General features: G+C 45.9%; 2 protein-coding genes across 3 annotated transcripts in view; one reads left to right on the top strand and one right to left on the bottom strand.

Moving 5' to 3' along the window:
- The window catches only part of LOC140467086 (methyltransferase-like protein 27), a 53,845-nt gene that overhangs the window by 4,159 nt on the left and 27,417 nt on the right, over positions 1–22,269 (bottom strand). For both annotated transcript variants that reach the window (XM_072563145.1, XM_072563144.1), the window contains exons 2-5: positions 18,018–18,138; positions 12,332–12,460; positions 8,000–8,138; positions 2,153–2,245 (exon numbers count right to left, since the gene is read on the bottom strand). In XM_072563145.1, coding sequence (XP_072419246.1) covers positions 2,153–2,245; positions 8,000–8,138; positions 12,332–12,460; positions 18,018–18,137 — 481 coding nt within the window. In that variant the 5' untranslated portion in view covers position 18,138. The remainder of the gene's footprint in view (positions 1–2,152; positions 2,246–7,999; positions 8,139–12,331; positions 12,461–18,017; positions 18,139–22,269) is intronic.
- The window catches only part of LOC140467087 (methyltransferase-like protein 27), an 80,311-nt gene continuing 68,783 nt past the window's right edge, over positions 10,742–22,269 (top strand). The window contains exon 1 of the mRNA XM_072563148.1: positions 10,742–10,805. The gene's annotated coding sequence lies outside the window, so the exon portion shown is untranslated. The remainder of the gene's footprint in view (positions 10,806–22,269) is intronic.

The raw sequence follows: 22,269 nt of genomic DNA, 5'->3' as shown, positions 1-22,269 counted from the left end.
CCGAAGGGCCTGTACTGAGCTGTAATGTTCTATGAATTGATAACTCCAGATGATTCTTTTTCTTGAATTCTCAGCCCAATGACAAATTCCAAGCCCTGCACAATAATCTCTGCTGTGGTTAGTATAAGGTGACACCACCTTATGTCCTGCATCCAGTCCATGTCTTTTATTTGCTCATGAGACATAGGTGCTATGGTAACATACACTTTTATGTGTAACTTGTGGCCTGGAGCTATGGACAGTGATGGTATAGGCACCATTTTCATCCAAACACATGGCTGATCAGGAACATCTTATTGTCTGCTATTGTGGATATTAGAAGGGCTTAGAAGTTGCTATACAATCTGTTGGCTACATTAAAAATGCACCTTCATTCTATCAAGTCCTGGAATGGGACTTAAACCTCAAGCTCTTGGCTTACAGGCAGGGTAGCCATCTGGAGTATCAGAAGACCTTTCTCCAACTGGTTGTAGATTCCTTGAAGTGGGAATATGAATTCCACTGCATGTTCTTAGAAATAAGTATGCACTTAAGTGGTTGCTGTTGTAAGCTATTATAAAGCTAAATAATCTTCAGCTGTCTCATCAATGACCTTCCTTCCATCATAAGGTCAGTAACAGGGATGTTCTCTGATGATTGCACAATGTCCAGCACCATTCACAACTCCACAGGTACTTCAGATTTCTTCAGTTGCATGGGAGATTAGAAAATCAAAGGTAAATGAGGAGATAGTCTTTGCAAGTTAGGGACGGGGCTGATTGTTGTCAGAAAACAAAAGGAAGGGGCAGATTGTGTGAAGGAACCATGAAAGTGGAGTGAAATTTGACAATGGACCAAAGTTAAAGGCTTTGTATCTTAATACATGAAGCATTCAGAGTAAGGTAGACAATGCAGCGGCACAAATCGATGTAAATGCGCAATGGAAATAGGATCAAAACTGGGAGCTTAATGTTCAGGGAGACTTGAAATTTTGGAAAGACAGGAGGAATGGAAAAGGTGGTGCAGTGACACCGTTAAGAGAAGAGCTGAGGACAGTAGTAAGATCCAACCTAGATTCAGCTGATGTAACGTCCATTTGGGTAGAAGGTAAAAAAAACAGCAAGGGAAAGAACAAGGGTCACTGGACTTGAAACATTAACTCTATTTTCTCTGCACAGATGCTGCCAGACCTGCTGAGTATCACTAACAATTTTATGTTATTATTTTCCAGCTCAATTTTCTGACCAACGTGAGAGTTAAAGTAACAATAAGATGAAAAATGACCAAGTGAGCAGGTCAGAGAGTTCAGAGACATTATAAAACTGGAGACAATAAGGGAGCGATGGGTTTGGAACCTGAGAATGAGGAGGTTTTGGGGCATTGGGAGCAGTCACAGGTTGGTGAGTAGAGAGTTAATAGGTGAGCAGATTTTGCTGGAAATTAAAGAATGAACATCAGACATTTAAATAACTGGAACTTTATGAAGGATGGAAGCTGGGAAATCTCACAAGCAATGTCTGGAATGGGAGGTAGGTATGCTTTATAACGGAACTGAGGTGAAGTCAGATATTCAGCTTCAGATCAAATCAAACATAGTCCTGTTACTTTATTCTATTTTCTGCTCAGTTTGAGACAATAGTTAAGTGGATATGAAAATGATGAGAAGAGTACAGAGCTTGGAAGGATGTCTGTAGTCTTTTCAGTGTTGGATTCGAGCTGCTTCCCAAGACTGGCTATCAGATATTACAGATACAAGAAAGAGCTTGAAGGAGACAAAGAGGACCCTCAGCCCAATCTCTTTGACATAATTCTGATCTCATATTTGTAGGTGCTACCCAGGGCCCAGCATGTAGATATGGAGGATATTAGTCCTTAGATGGTTCCAGAGCTAATGGGTGTTGAATGTAGGATTCTCTCATTGTAATTGGATAGAGAGAGTGGAAACAAGTGGGGCAACTCCAAAGAAGGTTTTTGAAGGACAGATATTGCAGCAGGATGTGTGATCCACCATGTTACAGCATGAAGAGGCAAACCTATCTCTGACTTTGCCTTGTCTGAACCTGTTCAAACCCATGTGACTATGCATTCCTTCACCTCCTTCTGTGTTGAAGTTTACATGTTTCTGCACCAGTATTTGCTGCTGAGTCTTACATACATAAGGCTTTCTGCTCACCTGGCTTTGTGACTCTCAGCAACTCGGGAAGGACATCCAAAGACAGTAGTCCATAGGACAGAGCACCAGCAACTACCACTAAATCATAGGCATCTGAAACACATTAAAAAGTAAAACTCCAAACTGTCAGCACACTATTGTCCCATGGTAAAATAATCAAACTCTAAATCAAACTATTCAATACATTTCTCAGTGAAGAACTTGACGTTGCAGCAATTATGGACTGCTATTGCTGTCTGTTACCTAGGAAGGCGTTTTTTGGTCTGTTGGCCCAAAAAGGGTTAACTAATCGACATGACATGAGGCTACATGCTATAGCCTTCATCTTGCTTTGATTTAGAACTGAAATGAATGCAACTCTCACTGTGGTTTCTAATACTTGGAATGAATTCTACTGCAACCTTTGAGTAAATTCTTGATCTAATGTGCAGGTCTGAAGTAAAAGCAAACCAGAGCAGATGCTGGAAATCCAAATCAAAAACTGAAAATGGTGGAGAAACACAGCACAAGGAAGAAGTGGAGCATTTTCAGACCATCCTGATTGGGTATTGACGTGTACAGGGATGTGGAAAAGGAGAGGTATACACTGACCTTTCCCATTCTGATGCTGAACAACCCATAACTCAGCAAAGGACTCAATTTCATCTCTTTATGCCCCCGCCTCAATGTATTTTGCACACAGTGTGACAAGATCCACAAGATACTAGGGTGGCAGAGTAGGCTTCTCCCCAGCACCAGGCCAGCCGCATTCTTCCATCTCCTTTTCCTTCTTCTTTTCTCTTTAATCTTCATTGTTTTCATCTTTTCTGAAGTGAAACAAGGTAGCATCAGTGGGACCAGGTGGCCCAAAGCAGCAAGAGTGGGAACAGGAACAGGCTGCAAAGTGATGGGAGCAGGCAGCCTGGGGAGGGGGGTGGGTGGTGAGAGTGGGAGCAGGCAGCCTGGGGAGGGGGGTGGGTGGGGAATGTGGGAGCAGGCAGCCTGGGGAGGGGGGTGGTGAGTGTGGGAGCAGGCAGTCTGGGGAGGGGGGTGGTGAGTGTGGGAGCAGGCAGTCTGGGGAGGGGGGTGGGTGGTGAGAGTGGGAGCAGGCAGCCTGGGGAGGGGGGTGGGTGGTGAGTGTGGGAGCAGGCAGCCTGGGGAGGGGGGTGGTGGTAAGTGTGGGAACAGGCAGCCTGGGGAGGGGGGTGGTGAGTGTGGGAGCAGGCAGCCTGGGGAGGGGGTGGTGGTGAGAGTGGGAGCAGGCAGCCTGGGGAGGGGGTGGTGGTAAGTGTGGGAGCAGGCAGCCTGGGGAGGGGGGTGGGTGGTGAATGTGGGAGCAGGCAGCCTGGGGAGGGGGGTGGTGGTAAGTGTGGGAACAGGCAGCCTGGGGAGGGGGGTGGTGAGTGTGGGAGCAGGCAGTCTGGGGAGGGGGGTGGTGAGTGTGGGAGCAGGCAGTCTGGGGAGGGGGGTGGTGAGTGTGGGAGCAGGCAGCCTGGGGAGGGGGGTGGTGAGTGTGGGAGCAGGCAGTCTGGGGAGGGGGGTGGTGAGTGTGGGAGCAGGCAGCCGGGGAGGGGGGTGGGTGGTGAGTGTGGGAGCAGGCAGTCTGGGGAGGGGGGTGGTGAGTGTGGGAGCAGGCAGCCGGGGAGGGGGGTGGTGGTGAGTGTGGGAGCAGGCAGCCTGGGGAGGGGGGTGGGTGGTGAGAGTGGGAGCAGGCAGCCTGGGGAGGGGGGTGGGTGGGGAGTGTGGGAGCAGGCAGCCTGGGGAGGGGGGTGGGTGGGGAGTGTGGGAGCAGGCAGCCTGGGGAGGGGGGTGGGTGGGGAGTGTGGGAGCAGGCAGCCTGGGGAGGGGGGTGGGTGGGGAGTGTGGGAGCAGGCAGCCTGGGGAGGGGGGTGGGTGGTGAGTGTGGGAGCAGGCAGTCTGGGGAGGGGGTGGTGGTGAGAGTGGGAGCAGGCAGCCTGGGGAGGGGGGTGGGTGGTGAGTGTGGGAGCAGGCAGCCTGGGGAGGGGGTCGTGGGGAGTGTGGGAGCAGGCAGCCTGGGGAGGGGGTGGTGGGGAGTGTGGGAGCAGGCAGCCTGGGGAGGGGGGTGGGTGGGGAGTGTGGGAGCAGGCAGCCTGGGGAGGGGGGTGGGTGGTGAGAGTGGGAGCAGGCAGCCTGGGGAGGGGGGTGGGTGGTGAGAGTGGGAGCAGGCAGCCTGGGGAGGGGGGTGGGTGGGGAGTGTGGGAGCAGGCAGTCTGGGGAGGGGGGTGGGTGGTGAGAGTGGGAGCAGGCAGCCTGGGGAGGGGGGTGGGTGGGGAGTGTGGGAGCAGGCAGCCTGGGGAGGGGGTGGGTGGTGAGAGTGGGAGCAGGCAGTCTGGGGAGGGGGGTGGGTGGTGAGAGTGGGAGCAGGCAGTCTGGGGAGGGGGGTGGGTGGTGAGAGTGGGAGCAGGCAGTCTGGGGAGGGGGGTGGGTGGTGAGAGTGGGAGCAGGCAGCCTGGGGAGGGGGGTGGGTGGTGAGTGTGGGAGCAGGCAGCCTGGGGAGGGGGGTGGTGGTAAGTGTGGGAACAGGCAGCCTGGGGAGGGGGGTGGTGAGTGTGGGAGCAGGCAGCCTGGGGAGGGGGTGGTGGTGAGAGTGGGAGCAGGCAGCCTGGGGAGGGGGTGGTGGTAAGTGTGGGAGCAGGCAGCCTGGGGAGGGGGGTGGGTGGTGAATGTGGGAGCAGGCAGCCTGGGGAGGGGGGTGGTGGTAAGTGTGGGAACAGGCAGCCTGGGGAGGGGGGTGGTGAGTGTGGGAGCAGGCAGTCTGGGGAGGGGGGTGGTGAGTGTGGGAGCAGGCAGTCTGGGGAGGGGGGTGGTGAGTGTGGGAGCAGGCAGCCTGGGGAGGGGGGTGGTGAGTGTGGGAGCAGGCAGTCTGGGGAGGGGGGTGGTGAGTGTGGGAGCAGGCAGCCGGGGAGGGGGGTGGGTGGTGAGTGTGGGAGCAGGCAGTCTGGGGAGGGGGGTGGTGAGTGTGGGAGCAGGCAGCCGGGGAGGGGGGTGGTGGTGAGTGTGGGAGCAGGCAGCCTGGGGAGGGGGGTGGGTGGTGAGAGTGGGAGCAGGCAGCCTGGGGAGGGGGGTGGGTGGGGAGTGTGGGAGCAGGCAGCCTGGGGAGGGGGGTGGGTGGGGAGTGTGGGAGCAGGCAGCCTGGGGAGGGGGGTGGGTGGGGAGTGTGGGAGCAGGCAGCCTGGGGAGGGGGGTGGGTGGGGAGTGTGGGAGCAGGCAGCCTGGGGAGGGGGGTGGGTGGTGAGTGTGGGAGCAGGCAGTCTGGGGAGGGGGTGGTGGTGAGAGTGGGAGCAGGCAGCCTGGGGAGGGGGGTGGGTGGTGAGTGTGGGAGCAGGCAGCCTGGGGAGGGGGTCGTGGGGAGTGTGGGAGCAGGCAGCCTGGGGAGGGGGTGGTGGGGAGTGTGGGAGCAGGCAGCCTGGGGAGGGGGGTGGGTGGGGAGTGTGGGAGCAGGCAGCCTGGGGAGGGGGGTGGGTGGTGAGAGTGGGAGCAGGCAGCCTGGGGAGGGGGGTGGGTGGTGAGAGTGGGAGCAGGCAGCCTGGGGAGGGGGGTGGGTGGGGAGTGTGGGAGCAGGCAGTCTGGGGAGGGGGGTGGGTGGTGAGAGTGGGAGCAGGCAGCCTGGGGAGGGGGGTGGGTGGGGAGTGTGGGAGCAGGCAGTCTGGGGAGGGGGGTGGGTGGTGAGAGTGGGAGCAGGCAGTCTGGGGAGGGGGGTGGGTGGTGAGAGTGGGAGCAGGCAGCCTGGGGAGGGGGGTGGGTGGTGAGAGTGGGAGCAGGCAGCCTGGGGAGGGGGGTGGGTGGTGAGTGTGGGAGCAGGCAGTCTGGGGAGGGGGGTGGTGGTGAGAGTGGGAGCAGGCAGCCTGGGGAGGGGGGTGGGTGGTGAGTGTGGGAGCAGGCAGCCTGGGGAGGTCGGTGGTGGTGAGAGTGGGAGCAGGCAGCCTGGGGAGGGGGGTGGGTGGGGAGTGTGGGAGCAGGCAGCCTGGGGAGGGGGTCGTGGGGAGTGTGGGAGCAGGCAGCCTGGGGAGGGGGGTGGGTGGTGAGAGTGGGAGCAGGCAGCCTGGGGAGGGGGGTGGGTGGTGAGAGTGGGAGCAGGCAGCCTGGGGAGGGGGGTGGGTGGGGAGTGTGGGAGCAGGCAGTCTGGGGAGGGGGGTGGGTGGGGAGTGTGGGAGCAGGCAGCCTGGGGAGGTCGGTGGTGGTGAGTGTGGGAGCAGGCAGCCTGGGGAGGTCGGTGGTGGTGAGAGTGGGAGCAGGCAGTCTGGGGTGATGACAGCAGAAGCAGGAAGAGACTTCCTCAAATGCTGCCTGACCAGCTGTGCTTTTCCAGCGCCACAGTCTACGACTCTGATCTCCAGCATCTGCAGTCCTCACTTCCTCCTCTTTAATATGACTGTGCCCCTCACCCCATCTAACCCATTTCCCTCTGAACTTGCCTCATTCTGTTCTTTCAGGTTGAACTCTTGTGGGTTGTCAGACCTGCCGATAAAGATTCTGCTGTTGTCATTATTATCGTCGGATGTAATGATGTAAAGATTGATATAAAGATGTATAGGGAAGTGATTGCGCAGGGAAATGTGCTTCAAAAAGTGGAATAACATCAGAGGCCTTGTTTAATTGGTTTGAAAGTGGACTCAAAAAAAAGCTAATAAACATAACTCAGTTATTCTAGTAGGAAATATAAGAAATAAGAAATAGGCAGTGGGAAAATAGAGTAATACTTAGTAAAGTCACCTTTTATTTACACGTGCATGGTACATGACACTGAGTCAGCTCCCTCAGAGTCAGATTCTTGAGTGAACAGAACCCATGACATGCCTGTTTATTTCTGTCAGCCAGGGCTCCCTGATTGGACCAGATTAACAACCCCAATTGGGGAACTCACCTTCTGTGAAGTCCAGGCAAAAGTGAGGACTGCAGATGCTGGAAATCAGTCGAGATAAGAGTGGTGCTGGAAAAGCACAGCAGGTCAGGCAGCATCCGAGGAGCAGGAAAATCGACATTTCAGGAAAAAGCCCTTCATCAGGAAAGGGCTTTTGCCCGAAACATCGACCTTCCTGTGAAGTCCACCCTGGCTGACCTCTTTCCAATCACCACACCTACATGAATCAGAAACTAATCACAAAAATAGTTTTCGTTGATTTTGTAAAGGCAATATCATATTTGGTCAACTTTGCTGAATTAAGGTTAAGCATTTTCGCTTAAAGGGGATGAGTTGAGGAAGTGCTGGTGGGGGAGAGTGGGGGGTGGGGTGGAGTGGGGTAAGTGTGGGGTTTGGGAGATTGGGAGTGAGGTGGGAGTGAGGAACTGTGGTTTTGAGGAAAGTGGGGTTGGAGCAGACTGTGGGTTGGGACAGAGTGAGGAATGAGGTGGGGGGGAAGAATGGGGATGGTGGGAAAATCAGTGGATTAATTTACTTTCAATTTTGGTTTAATTTATGATTTTTACCATTTATTAAGCATTGTAGAAGTTGTAAAATTGAAAGAAATCAATTGTGGCTATTATTGATAACATTTTTGCTACATTTACTCAATGTTATCATTGTAGCTGATAATGTAGAAACACAGAAGGAGTTGCTATTTCACTTAATCTTAAATATTTCTTCACTTTTACGTTGTCCCTTCAATTTATAAATTGAAAAACAGATATTTTGTTCATAGCTTGGTGACATTTAACCTCTCAAGGTAAATGAAAAACATATTTGCAACCAGTGAATCTTGTGAATGAAATGTCATGTGATTGAATGACATCGAGTCAAATGTCATAAGATCAAGTCTCCAGAAATATGTCAGTTCTGGGACTCTTATTGTAAATCTCAGTATTGACCAGCTGGGCTGAATGGCTGTGAATCTGGGACAGATTTATTACCTGAAGACACAGGCAGTCGTTCACCTGGAACAATCAGACACTTCTTCAGATTCTGATACAGCCCTTTGGATTCAGCTATTTTCAACATCCCTTCACTGCCATCTATTCCGTGGAAATTCCTAAATCCCCGTTTCTGCAGCTAAAGAAAACAAAAATGTGCTTTACAGCGTGCTTTATATTACAATGCAATACCAAGGCACACAAGGCTATGGGACAAGTGCTGGAAAATGGGATTAGAATAGTTAGATGCTTGCTTTTAACTGGTACAGGCTGGCACAGCCTTTTACTGTGCCGTGCACCTCCATGACTTTATGTTATTTCTGCTTCCTCCACATCTCGGTACTGTTCCTTGGTAACCCTGGGACATGGGTACCTACAAGTACTGTATCAGAGAGTACTCACATTTAATCTTTAGATAAGGCTTCTCCACAAGTACTATACAGCACCTGTATTTCCAGCTGTATGTTGCGGGTTACTCTGTATAGCTCTGTAGTGTGGTGTGAAGACCTCCTCTTCACATGTTTCTTGTAATCTGACATCTTCTCTCAATCTCTCTTACTGTTGTCAGAGTCACATCAGCTACATCAGTATCAGATAATCAAATATAAACTCTTTTGTTATATCAACCTAATCATGAATTGAAAGTGCTGCAGGACTCCGGAGCTCCATCATCCATGTTGCTGACGTTTCACTTGAGTTCAGGTCTTCTTTAGGGCATGAGATTGCTATGGCCCTGATCTAATATTCAATGGCTGATCTATATTTTAACTTCATTTCCTCACCTTTCTTCTCTAACTCTTAATACCTGTGTTGAATATGCAACATGTTTATGAAATTTGTAACTGTTCCAGCCTCAGTAGCTTTTTGGAAGAGAGAGATTCTGATTTTCACCAGCCTATGTTTGAAGGAGTTCTTCCTGACTTCACTCCTTTCTGACTTTAATTCTTATCCTGAGTTTTCCCACCAGAGGAAACAGTCTCTCTCTCTCTCTCTCTATTTACTTTCTCAACTCCTTTAATCGTCTTAAACATCTCAACGAGGTAATCTCTTAATCTTCTATACACAGAGGGACTAAGATTGAGCCTATGTTACCTATATTCAGAACCTCGCCTCGTTAGACCTGGCATCGATCACTAATTACATTCAGAGAGCTCCTTTGATGTGATGGAACATCATGAAGAGAGCCAACTTTGCACCTCTATAACCTGTGTCGCAGGTGAGAGGGAAAGTGAATCAAATTTCTTTTGACAGTCTACCTCTTCTGTCCATAACAGAGGTGGATTTGAATGTCATTTTCTTGTCTCATTTCTTTCCCTTTTGAAATGCACCATTATGAATTCCCTCTCCCAACCCTCATCCTTCCCTCAGCCTTTGTCCATGAAGTCCAATTTCAAAATAACCTACAACAACTTTCCTTTCGTCTGATTGACATTTAAAAATGAAGAAGGCGTAGTTCTCAATTTCTGTGACTTAGACTCCACTGGTGATTCTTGAAGTGACCTGTTTTGGTAGAGCTCAGATGCAGGTGGATGCTATTAAATGTTGAGCAATATGACTCTTATAGGCTGGGAATTAGTTCACTTTTCAGGTGAAATACATGATTCTTCCTGGCAATCAGGGTTTGAAATAAATCAAGGCTAGCTTTTACTGGATCCTGAGCTGCTTTCGTCTGTTCAGATGTTAAAAAATCCAAGCCAAGAGGTCAGAGCTATATAATTAAGGTCATTCAAAAACCAGCAGTCAATGACAGGACCAGCTTTCCAGGATAATTCAGTTCAGGTACTGAGATGGTTTTGATGTATCTGGTGTAAACCATATGTGTTTCTGGAGATAACTTGGGGCCGTTAGCAACACCTCAAGTGAAATGAGTTATAATAGCCCTCCCTTCGTTTTGAACTGGGTGAGGTAGACATTTCATCTATTGTGCATTTACGCTGGTTTGACTGGAATGTCTACGCAATGCAAGAAAATCCAGGACAATGATGAATTAGCTTTTGTCCATCAGAGATTTGTGGGAAGCACATTATGCAGTTGATAAAATCAATCTGAAGTCCAGTGCCCGTCTGTTTTAAATTTAAAACAATGGGCGACATGGTGGCACAGTGGTTGGCACTGCTGCCTCACAGCGCCAGAGACCCGGGTTCAATTCCCGCCTCAGGCGACTGACTGTGTGGAGTTTGCACATTCTCCCCGTGTCTGTGTGGGTTTCCTCCCACAGTCCAAAAATGTGCAGGTCAGGTGAATTGGCCATGCTAAATTGCCTGTAGTGTTAGATGTAGGGGAATGGGTATGGGTGAGTGTGCTTTGGCGGGTCGGTGTGGACTTGTTGGTCCACACTGTAAGTAATCTAAACATGAGAATGTTGTTTTCTATAAAAATCTTGGAATCATTTTTCTTGCCTTTTGAATGTGATACATGGAAAATCTATGTCACTACTTCAGCTCATTTCATACTGATATGTTTAACTACACTGATGTTATTTCTACTCTTGACTATTCCAATGGGTTTCACTCAAACTTTACGAAAATATGATTTGACCAATGTGGACAAAGAACAGCCAATTGCAGATAAAACAATGTCAGAGTAGGGTCAAGGAGCAAGGGTACAGGGCAAACATGTTCCAGTAAAGGTAACCTTAACGCTGACAGCTTTATCTCACTGGGTTCTCATCTTTATGATCCTATGGTTATAAACAATCTGCTTTCGTCTCACATGGTTGCCAGGAGTTTACAATCTTTCTGTGAAGCTGCGTACCCTCTAAGAACAGTGCATCCTTCCTCAGTGGTGGTGCCCACAGCTGAATGGGGTTAGTTTGGTGGATTCTAACCATGCTTTAGAAAACTATGAAAAACCTTTCCTAACTTCTTGTATCTCAAAAAAAAAGGGCCAACATTGCATTAGACCTTTTAATTATTTTTTGTATTTGCCCACTATACATGATCTCTCAAATCTTTCTGCTCCTCTGGAACTGGAAATAACACTGGTGAACATAGATACATAGCAATGAACAATAGTAGCTAATTGAACTATTTGCAGAAGCATGTGTGATACAAATTGAGTGATCTATATATTTACATATAAATAATTTACTGTACGTTTGGGTTTCTGGTTTTTGTGTCAGCAACTGATGGGTTTTCTGTGTGTCTGGAATTAATTAACTTGTAAGTATTTCTGCAGCTATTTCTTTCAATATGCTTGTTGAGGTCTGGTTTAGAATCAATGGGTTTTGTTTGCACTTCTAATGTTTTATTTATTTTAGACTGTTTTGTGACTAAGCAAACTAAATAACGGGGTGTCCAGATTTTTAAGTGTTTTTGAAGTCACCTGGAATTTGCTTTTTTAAAGTTTAAAGAAAACAGCCATGGCTCAGGGAGAGAAGTTTTTTTAGTTTAACTTTGAGTTCAGAACATTCTTGTGAAGCCTTTCAAATAGAATGGTTATGTAGACTGCTACTCCTGAAAAAGAATGGATATATTGTGAACTCAGTTACTTTAGAGTGAACAGTGGGTGTTAATCCCAGACTAGAAATGTTGGGATAAAACACTGAAGAGGTTACTTAAAGTTTAGTAATTTTAAGCAGGTATCTAATACCCCAGGAAGAGGTTATTTGCATTTAAAAGCTGAAATCACAAGAGACTTAAACCTAAAGAGATGTTTCATAACAGGACTCTACATGAATGGTGTTTTGTGTGCTGTCCCAGGGATGTGTTTTTGGTAGCTGAAAATGTGTTGCTGGAAAAGCGCAGCAGGTCAGGCAGCATCTAAGGAACAGGAGAATCGACGTTTCGGGCATAAACCCTTCTTCAGGAATGAGGTTTTTGGTACTGTTGAAAAGCTATTTGTGTCTTTTCAATTTATAAAGGAGTGTTTTCAGAAGTCGTGAAAGGATACTTTTACTGTACAATTAGAAATCTTCAAATTTGTATTATCAGTAGATAGTTTTGTTTATTCTATTTTGTCTTCATTTGTTTTGATAAGAAACTATCTTGTGGCATTGAGCACTTATAACTTTGTTAATACCAAAACAAACCAAAGCATGATCGATGTAGCCAGGTTCTAGTCTGGGATCTGACCTGTCCAGTAATAATGTCAGCTGGTATAACACATGGTTCAGCAGGTCTCCATTGTAACTGTCCTCCCCCAGTTCCATGTGGCCGACAACATCTGAAATCACTGATAGCTTCAAACATTAACTGGGACTGTCAATCATAGCATACAGATCAAGCTTACTGAGCAGGTCAGAAGGAAGATTACCATTTATCTCTAATTCTATATATAACAAAAGAACCTGAAATAAACATGTGTTGATTTGATTGATGCTTGGTCTGATACCTGTTCAGCAACCCCTCCTGTTCCACAGGCAATGTCAAGGACGAGAGCATCTTCTCGCTTTTTGGGAAATACAGGATCCAGTATCTCAGCAGCAAAGGTGTGAGCCTGATAATTTATCAATGCAAGATCCTTAAAAAAGGAAAAAAGTTATCTTTATTAATTTCATTTGATAATTCCCATCAGAGAAGTGTTCAATAGTGAAGGACACAATTGTTTTCCTTGTGCACTTGGGAGCGAATCAAGTCATGTTGCACGAGTGTGCCGGGGTATAGATGAGGAGAGACAGTGGTGTAGTACTATTGTCACTGAACGATACTGAGGCACCAGCTAATGATCTGGGGCTTGGGTTCAAATCCCACCGTGACAAACGGTGCAATTTGAGTTCAGTTAATGAAAGCCTTCAGCTTTAAAGTAAAAAAAAACTAGTTTAGTGATGACTATGAAAACAATTTAAACTTCATAAAAAGCCATCTAGTTTACTAATGTCCTTTAGGAAATGTGTGTTCACGTGAGTCCAGATCATAGTCTCTCTCACGGAATCATACTTTTACAAACCTTGTCCCAGAGAGTATTATCATCTCTGGCTATGTCCTGTCACACTGACAGCTGACTACAAGGGTGCAGATTGTACTCTGGGTGGGGGACTTCAATGTCCACCAACAGGAGTACCTCAGCAGCACCGCTACTGATCGAGCTGGTCAGGTCCTGAAGGATATAGCTGCTAGGCTGAATCTGTGGCAGGTGGTGAGGGAACCAACAAGAGGGAAAAACATATGTGACCACATCCTCACTAATCTGCCAGCTGCATTTGCATCTGTCTACAATTATATCGGTAGTACTGCCCACAGCACAGTCCTTGTGGTGACGAAGTCCTGCTTTCTCACTGAGAACACCCTCCATCATGTTGTATGGTGTTATCATCATGCTAAATCAGACAGACTTTGAACCGACCTAGCAACTCAAGACTGGGCACCCATCATCGTCAACAGCAGCAGAATTGTACCTCATTGCTCAGCATTCCCCCTCTCAATCATTACCACCAAGCCAGAGGATCAATGGAGAGAGGAAGAGGGGAAGTCAGGAGATTACTCAGGCGTACCTGAAAATTAGGTGTCAGCCTGGTGAAGATACCATCAGGACTACTTGCATGCCAAATACCATGTAGATAGAGCTAAGTGACCCCACAGCCCATGGATCAGATGTACACTCCCCACTCCTGTCACATCCAGTGGTGAATAGTGGTGGATAATTAAACAACTCACTGCTGGAGGAGACTCCACAAATATGCCCATTCTCAATGATGGAAGATGCCAGCACACCTGTACAAAAAGTAAGGCTGAAGCTTTCGCAAACAATCTTCAGCCAGAAGTGCCAAGTGGGTGATCCATTTCAGCCTCCCCTAATACTCCCAAGCATTACAGATACCAGTCTTCAGCCAATCCGATTCACTCCACATGACGTTAAGACATGGTTGGGGGCACTGAACACTGCAAAAGCAACGGACGCTAACAATATTCTGGCAAAACTCAGTCAATTACCTATCCCCATCAGAGATAGAAGGTCTTGTTAACAGTGCATAGGAGCATGGAACTGATTTCTTTCCCATTTGAAATGTTAGAATTCACCAGCCTGCTATATGTAATGATTCCTTTCAGGGGGGTGATATGCAGTTGGGATGCTGTGGATTCAGTTCTCATGCAGCACTTACCATCTCTGCTGCTGTATGTCCCTCAGATCAAGATCCAATGTCAAAGTTCCATGGCACCCCAAAAGCAGGTGAGGACTACCCCTGCAAGGAGTGGGAGAATAGGACTTAGGGTGTAGCATGGTGGCTCAGTGGTTAGCAATGCTGCCTTACAGACCCAGGCACCCAGGATCGATTCTACCTTCGGGTGACTGTCTATCTGAAGTTTGCACATTTGCCCCATGTCTGTGTGCGTTTCCTCCGGATGCTCCGGTTTCCTCTCACAGTCCAAAGACGTGTGAGTTCGATGGATTGGCCATGCTAAATTGCTCATGATGTGCAGGTTAGCTGGGTTAGCCATGGGAAACGTAGGGCTATATGAATAGGGTGGGTCTGAGAGGGATAATCCTTGGAGGGTCGGTGTGGACTCAATGGGCCGAATGACCTGCTTCCACACTGTGAGGGTTCTATGATAAATGACTGGTGTGAATGGGACAGTGTATATTAATAAGGAAAGATCAGTTAATAGTGACTGTGATAATAAGTGACACTTCATGTTAACAAGCCTCTCATTGCTCACGAGCAGGACTCGGTTGGAAAGTGCAACTTTTTGGTCTTGACATCAAGAAGGGCCTCACTTGAAGTCTCACTGATTTACACACTTTTCTTGTCTGCATCGGTCAGAGTCAGGCAAAATTCTGCCCACTGTTTTTAACTCCTACTGAAAATCATCAAATCACTCAAGACCACTAAGACCCCTGATCATGACAAAATTAGCAAGAATCTGTTGAAAACGATCTTAAAAATTGTTGATCTTCCTTTTATAAATGCAGTCGCTCAGTGTCATCTGGCATCTTTCCAACATATTTGAAGTTCATTGAGAGGACTGGTCTTTCGCAACAACTATTTCTCAATTTCCAAATCCTCAAACATTTCAACATGATTCAAATGCATTCTTTGTTCTGATGGTATTAGGCAAGAACTTTCAAAAGTTGATTTGGAAAGGCTGTTCACAGGTAAAGGGATGGTTGGAAAGTGGGAGGCGTTCATGAATGAGACAAGGAGCATTCAGAGCCAATCGGTTCCTGTTAGTGCAAAGAGTAAGGCTGGTAGGTGTAGGGAATTCTGGATGACAAGAGAAATTGAGGCTCTGATTCAGAAAAAGGAGCAGCTGTATGTCAGGTATAGACATCTGGGATCAAGTGATTCCCTAGAAGAGAATAAAGACAGCAGGAGTATCCCCAAGGGGGAAATCAGGATGGCACAAAGGGGACATGTGACAGCTTTGCAAATAGGCTTAAGGGGAATCCAAAGAGATTACAAGAATATGTTAAGGACAAAAGAGTAACTAGGTAGAGAATAGGGCCCAAAGATCACATGGTCATCTATGTGTGGAACCACAGGAGATGAGTGAGATACTAAACAAGTATTTTGTGTCAATATTTACTGTGGAGAAGGACATGGAAGCTAGAGAACTTGCAGAAATAAGTAGTGAAGCAGTGTCCATATTACAGAGGAGGAGATGCTGGATGTCTTAAAACATAAAGGTGGAATAAATCCTAGGGATCTTATCAGCTATATCCCAGATAACTCTGGGAAGCTAGGGAATTGATTGCTGCATCCTTGCTAAGATATTTGTATCATTGACAGCCAGGGGTGAGAGGCTCAAAGACTGGAGGATTGCTTCAGAGGAAAGCAGGACTTTCATCAGATGGGCTGAAGGGCCAAAGAGTAGCAGATGAAGGTTAACTTAGCTAAATGTGAGGTGTTGCATTTTGGGAAAGCAAATCAGGGCAGGACTTATACATTCAATGGTAGGGTCCTGGGGAGTATAACTGAGCAAAAATACTTTGATGTGCAGGTTCATGTTTCCTTGAAAATGGAGCCGCAGGTAGAGAGGACAGTGAAGAAGGAATACTGCATTCAATTCAGGTCTCCCTGCTATTGGAAAGATGTTGTTGAACTTGAAAGGGTTCAGAAATTTTTACAAGGATGTTTCCGGGGTTAGAGGGTTTGAGCTATAAGGAGAGGCTGAATAGGCTGGGGATGTTTTACTTGGAGCATCGGAGGCTGAGGGATGACCTTATATTGGTTTATCAAATCATGAGGGGCATGGATAGGATAAATAGACAAGGTAATTTTTCCCAGGGTCCAAAACTAGGGGAGCACAGATTTAAGGTGAAAGGGGAAAGATCTAAAAGGAATCTAAGGGGTAACTTTTTCATGCTGACAGTGGTGTGTGTATGGAACGAACTGCCAGAGGAAGTGGTGGAGGCTGGTACAATTACAACATTTAAAAGGCATCTGGATGGGTATATGAATAGGAAGGGTTTAAGAGGGATATGGGCCAAGTACTGACAAATGGGACTGTATTAATTTAGGATATCTGGTCGGTATGGACGAGTTGAACAGAAGGTTCTGTTTCTGTGCTGTACAACTCTATGACTGTATGGCAGATGGGTCAATGGGCTGAGAAGTGGCAGATGGAGTTTAGTTTAGATAAATGCGAGGTGCTGCATCTTGGGAAAGCAAATCAGGGCAGGACTTATACACTTAATGGTAGTGTTCTGGGGAGCATTGCTGAGCAAAAATACTTTGATGTGCAGGTTCATATTTCCTTAAAAGTGGAGTCGCAGGTAGATAGGATAGTGAAGAAGGCCTTTGGTATGCTTTCCTTTACTGGCCACTACATGGAGTACAGGAGTTGGGAGGTCTTGTGGCTGTACAGAACATTGGTGAGGCCACTTTTGGAATACTGCATTCATTTCTGTTCTCCCTTCATTGACAGGTTTGTAAGAACATACAGAACAATACTTAGTCAGTGTTTCCATGAATCTCAGTAAAACTTTAATATCTTGCATTTTTCAGTTCTATTTCCTAACTTACAATATTACAGTGCTAGAGAAATTGTTCTAATGTGGCTCCAGAGCTGCATTACAGAGAAAGCATTTGGCCCATTGAGTCTGCTCCAATAAACAATACCACAGTAACTAATCTTAGACTTCAATCTGAGTTTCCCACCCACTTCCCATATCCCTCAATTTCCTCAACAAACCAAACAACTGTTTATTTCAGCCTTAGATACTTCAATGATGAAGCATCCACAACTCAGTGGGCTCAGAATTTTTTGAGCAAAGAAATTTCTCCTTATCCTAATCCTAAATGACGGTCCTTTCATCCTGGGAATTTGGGTCCATGTTCTAGATTCCCAGCTGGATGAAACAACCTCTCAGTGTCTATTCTGATAAGGCCATGATTCTTGTATGATCAACTCTAATGCTTCTGAACTCCAGAGAATATTGGTCGAATTTATTCAGCTTCTTATCACATGACAAGCCTCACATCCTGGGGACCAACCACTTGACCATTACAGTACCATCTCCAATGTCAGAGCATCCTTCCTTAAATATTGGGTCCACAATTTCACATAGTATTCTGGGTGTGGTCTCACCATTCTGTACAATTGCAACAAGACTTCTCTACTTCTCGCACTTCAATCCCCTTGCACTAAAGGCCAACATACAGCCATTAATTATTATGCTTTTAGTGAGTAATAACATAAGCATTAGCTTTATGGCTTTCTTTCCTATCGATGTATCATAACTTGTCTATGTCCCTTTTCTTCTCTCCCGACAAGGGGAGTTAACCTTCAAGTTAATGTTTACAACCTTCACTTCCCATACAAACAAGCAGCATCAATCCAGGGACCACGAGGCATGGTGATAATGCCCATGTCTCTGAGCCAGGAGGTCTGGGTTCAAGTCCCACCTGCTACAGAGGCAGAATAATAATGTCTCTGAACAGGTTGTTTAGAAATACTTGTGAATGCAATCTGATGTATCTGAGTCTTGCAATTGTCATAGGTGATCGGCTGATGATAGCTTGTATTCTATGACTTGTCAGGAAATGAAATGAATATGTCAAACGGAGCTAATTCAAGCTGAAAATGATGCCAGGAGCAGAGAATTAAAGCAAAGAGAGAGATTGACAGGACAAGATCACCTTTTCATATCTTGTTGCCCATGTGTTATAAAACTTTACTTTCTCCTCAGGGTTCTTGATACTGTACACAGTGCGGATGTTCTGGATGGAACTGTCTTTATCTCTCCCAGACTCTGCCATTCTGAAGAGAAATGGTCTCCAGTTAGGAACAGCTGGTCAAAGCTGAAAAGAATTGAGGTTCACAACAACTTGTATTTGTAATATCACTCTCCGCATTCAAATATCTCAGGAATTGTCTCCACTACTTATTAAAGTGCAGAAGAATCCAAACCTTTACTCTGTGCAGCCCAATGCTGTATTCATTATAGATAATATATGATTGGTTAGAGGCTATGTTTCATTTATTCTGATGGAGGGCTACACCTCCTGTCCGCAAACCTGTTGTACGAAACCATGTTTCACCTGGTACTGACGTTTTGACTGAAACGTTTCAGTAGTGCAGTTCTGAAGTTGGCTGTCACAGCTTTTGATGAATAGGCAGGACTATCTTTGAAAAACCATTCTATCTGCTATTGATTGAAGATTTAACATTTCTAAAGAAGCAACATACTTACATTCTTTAGTTTTATTTCATGAGTGCAGAATTCAAATGTTTTATCTAACAGGAACTTTGAAGTGTAATCCTTTTTTAAATTCACTTGTGGGACATGGGCATCACTAGCTAGCCAAGCATTTGTTGCCCACCCTCAGTCACCCATGAGAAGGTGGTAGTGAGCTGCCTTCTTGAACCACTGCAGTCCGTGTGTTGTAGGTTGATCCACAATGCGGTTAGGGAGTATTTCAGGTTTTTGATCCAGTAACTGTAAAGCAACGGAGACATATTTCCAAGTTCGAGGGGAACTTGAAGATAGTGGTGTTGCCACGTATCCGCTGCACTTGTCCTTGTGGATGGAAGTGGTCATGGGTTTGGAAGGTGCTGACTGAGGATCCTCGGTGAATTACTGCAGCCACAGAGTGTCAGTGGTGGAGGGAGTGGATGTCTGTGGATGAGATGGCAATCATGTGTTTAAGGTATGAGAGTTATTATCAATAACACCTTATCTTTGTGAAGCCAGACAATCCCATTGAGTGGCAGGACCTGAGTTACTTATGAACAGGCGTATAAACACTCGCATTCACAGTGTAAGTAGGTCATTTGGCCCCTTGGAGCCTGTCAATCATTCAATAAGATCATGATGAATCTGTTTGTTTCAAATTCCACATTCTCAACTGTCTTGGTTCCCTTATCTGATTCTCTATTTCTGTCTGACCAATATTCAGTGGCCATTTTTTCATTGCTTTCTGAGACAGATTTCCAAAGGCCCACAATTCTCTGAGAGGAGTGGAGTTGTTACTATTTGCTTCTCCCATGAAACATCCTCTTGTGGACCCTCCTGTGAAACTCTATCTTCTTACATTTAATGACATTGAATTTGATCTGTCATTCATTCGACTGCTTCCCATCTTGTTAATGTCCCTAACAGTGTCAATTTAGGAAAAGATGAGGTGCAACGCGACCTGGGTGTCATGGCGGAACAATCGCTGAACACGGACATGCTGGCCTTCATGGCGAGAGGTTTTGCATTTTGATGTATGTGTGTCTTGCTGCAGATATACAGGGCCTTGGTGAGGCCACACCTTGAGTATTGTGTGCAGTTTTGGTCTCCTAATCTGAAGAAGGGCATTCTTGCTATTGAGGAAGTTCAGTGAAGATTCACCAGACTGATTCCTGGGATGACAGAACTAAATATGAGGAAACACTGAATTGACTGGACTTGTATTCACTAGAATTTAGAAGACGGAGGGGGAACTCTCATAGTAACATATAAAATACTAACGGGAATGGACAGGCTAGAATGTTTCCGATGTTGGGATGTCCAGAACTAGGGGTCACAGTCTAAGAATAAGGGGTAAGCTATTCAGGACTGAGACGAGGAAGAATTTCTTCCCTCAGAGAGTTGTGAACCTGTGGAATTCTCTCCCACAGGAAACTGTTGGAGTCAGTTCATTCCATAGATTCAAGAGGGAGCTGGACATGGCCCTTGGGGCTAAAGGGATCAAGGGGTACGGGGGGGGGGGGGGGGAGGGCAGGAGTGGGATACTGAGATTGCATGATCAGCCACGATTGTATTGAATAGTGGAGCAGGCTTGAAGGTTTCTACATTTCAATGTTTACACATTTCTGTATTTTTCTAAATTCGCTCAGTTTCTATTTTGGTATCATGAAAATTTTAACATCATTCTCTCTTAGCCTTTATTCAAACTGTTTAAAACTTAGATGGAAAAGTAGTGTCTGCAGAACTGATCATCATGAGATCTCCTGACACAAGTCCAACTGCTCTGAATAATGGTCTATATCTTTAATCTCATCTGCTGTCGTCTCCATATATCCACTGTTCCAATTACAACTTTTCAGATTATAATGTCTATAAATATTGGACAGAGACAAGTATAATACAGGAATAACAATAAGACAGAAACCTACAGATATCTTGTGTTTGAACAGTTATAGATAATAAGGAAAGATAATAAAGTGTGAGGTTTGATTTTATTACACTACATAAAGACTGAGAAAGTATAATAAAAACAACACAACGGTTCTTATTGAGATTGCTGCCATTATTCCTATTTATGCATTAGTGATCAAAGTGTACTAATGCATTAGTGATCATAAAAGGACATGTGCTATGAATCAGAAGTATTTATCTTCATGATTCGTTTGACAATGTGGATCTGGGGAAGATTCTCATCATGTTGACCTTGATAAACTATTGTCAATGCTGTTCCTCTGACTCACAAGGTGGAAGAGACAGAATAATTAGCTTCCCAAATTTGGGGAGCTGACATTTTGGATTGCGGAACTCAGAGGCAGCAATGGTTGCCATGGAGCAGTGGCTGCATTAGAACAGCTGTACTCAGGTTGTAACAGGTCCCTGCTCTCACCCACTCCATTCTCACAGCTCACACTAAAGACTTATGATAAGTTTCTAATTTCAATTTGTGGGAAAAGGTGGGAACACTGGATTAGTGGTTGGAGATGTTGAACATGGATATGGAACTCAGCAGGTCCTCAGCTTCAGCCAAAGGCAATGACTATGTGGGATCAGAGTTTGGAACATTCTCATTTCAACATTTCTTCAGACTGCATTTCATCAAAGATACAAATGGAGGCTATACAGTTCATCCTGCCTGTACTAGCTCATTGAAAGCTCAATTCACCTCATTCCATGCTGTTTGCCCATAGTCCTGCAATATTTCTGTTTTCAAATATTCATTCAACTCAGTTCTGAAAGTTACAAGGTAAAAACAATGACTGCAGATGCTGAAAATCAAATACTGGATTAGTGGTGCTGGAAGAGCACAGCAGTTCAGGCAGCATCCAACGAGCAGCGAAATCAACGTTTCGGGCAAAAGCCCTCATTCCTGATGAAGGGCTTTTGCCCGAAACGTTGATTTCGCTGCTCGTTGGATGCTGCCTGAACTGCTGTGCTCTTCCAGCACCACTAATCCAGTATCTGAAAGTTACAGTTAACTATGTAGCCATCACTCTCATATCATGCATTAAATGCCATAACAGCGATTAATTGCTGTATTTTTGACACCACATTTTTTTTGATATTTAATGTAAACTTGTATCTCCTTATTGACACTTTCAAACTTCTTTGAAATTTTGAACATCTCCCTTAACCTACCCAAGGTCTAAAGAGACTAATTCTTGAACATCTCCATATAACTAATGTCCCTTAACCGTACTAGTGTAGCAAATCTGCTCTGCACTGAGGTACAGGCTAGCCTGGGTATGCTTCTGAACATGCAGCAACCTGAGGTAGACAAAATATTCCTCACTAACAATTTATGAACACTTTCTATATGTTTCTTTCTTTCTTACTTTTAACCTCATTATTAAGACAGGTCTTGCCTCAAAGGTACTTGTTAGTTCTTGTGAATTTCTCACGATTAAGGCTCGGTGTCTGAAATAAAAGCATACCAAAGGTTTGCTAATAGAGGTACTGTTCTCAAGACAGCAAAACACAAATAGAAAAGTTTAGACAGTTTATCTTCTCCGTGGAATAATAGCTGAATGTCTGGCTTGCCCTTGCAAGTCCAGACCCACATCATAGAGCAAATGCAATGAATAAAAAACCCAATAAAGCAGTAGGTAATGCGAATAACTCAAATATTCAACTGACAAATTTGCAGATCAACATGCGCTAGTGGAGAAACAGCATGGAGGCATGTGTTCTGAGCTATTTGAGGAGTATTTGTTTTTCTC

This window comes from Chiloscyllium punctatum, chromosome 45 (assembly GCF_047496795.1).
Source record: "Chiloscyllium punctatum isolate Juve2018m chromosome 45, sChiPun1.3, whole genome shotgun sequence".
NCBI lineage: Eukaryota > Metazoa > Chordata > Chondrichthyes > Orectolobiformes > Hemiscylliidae > Chiloscyllium > Chiloscyllium punctatum.
The sequence above is the reverse complement of the archived record's forward strand: the minus strand, read 5'-3'. Positions and strand labels throughout refer to the sequence as shown.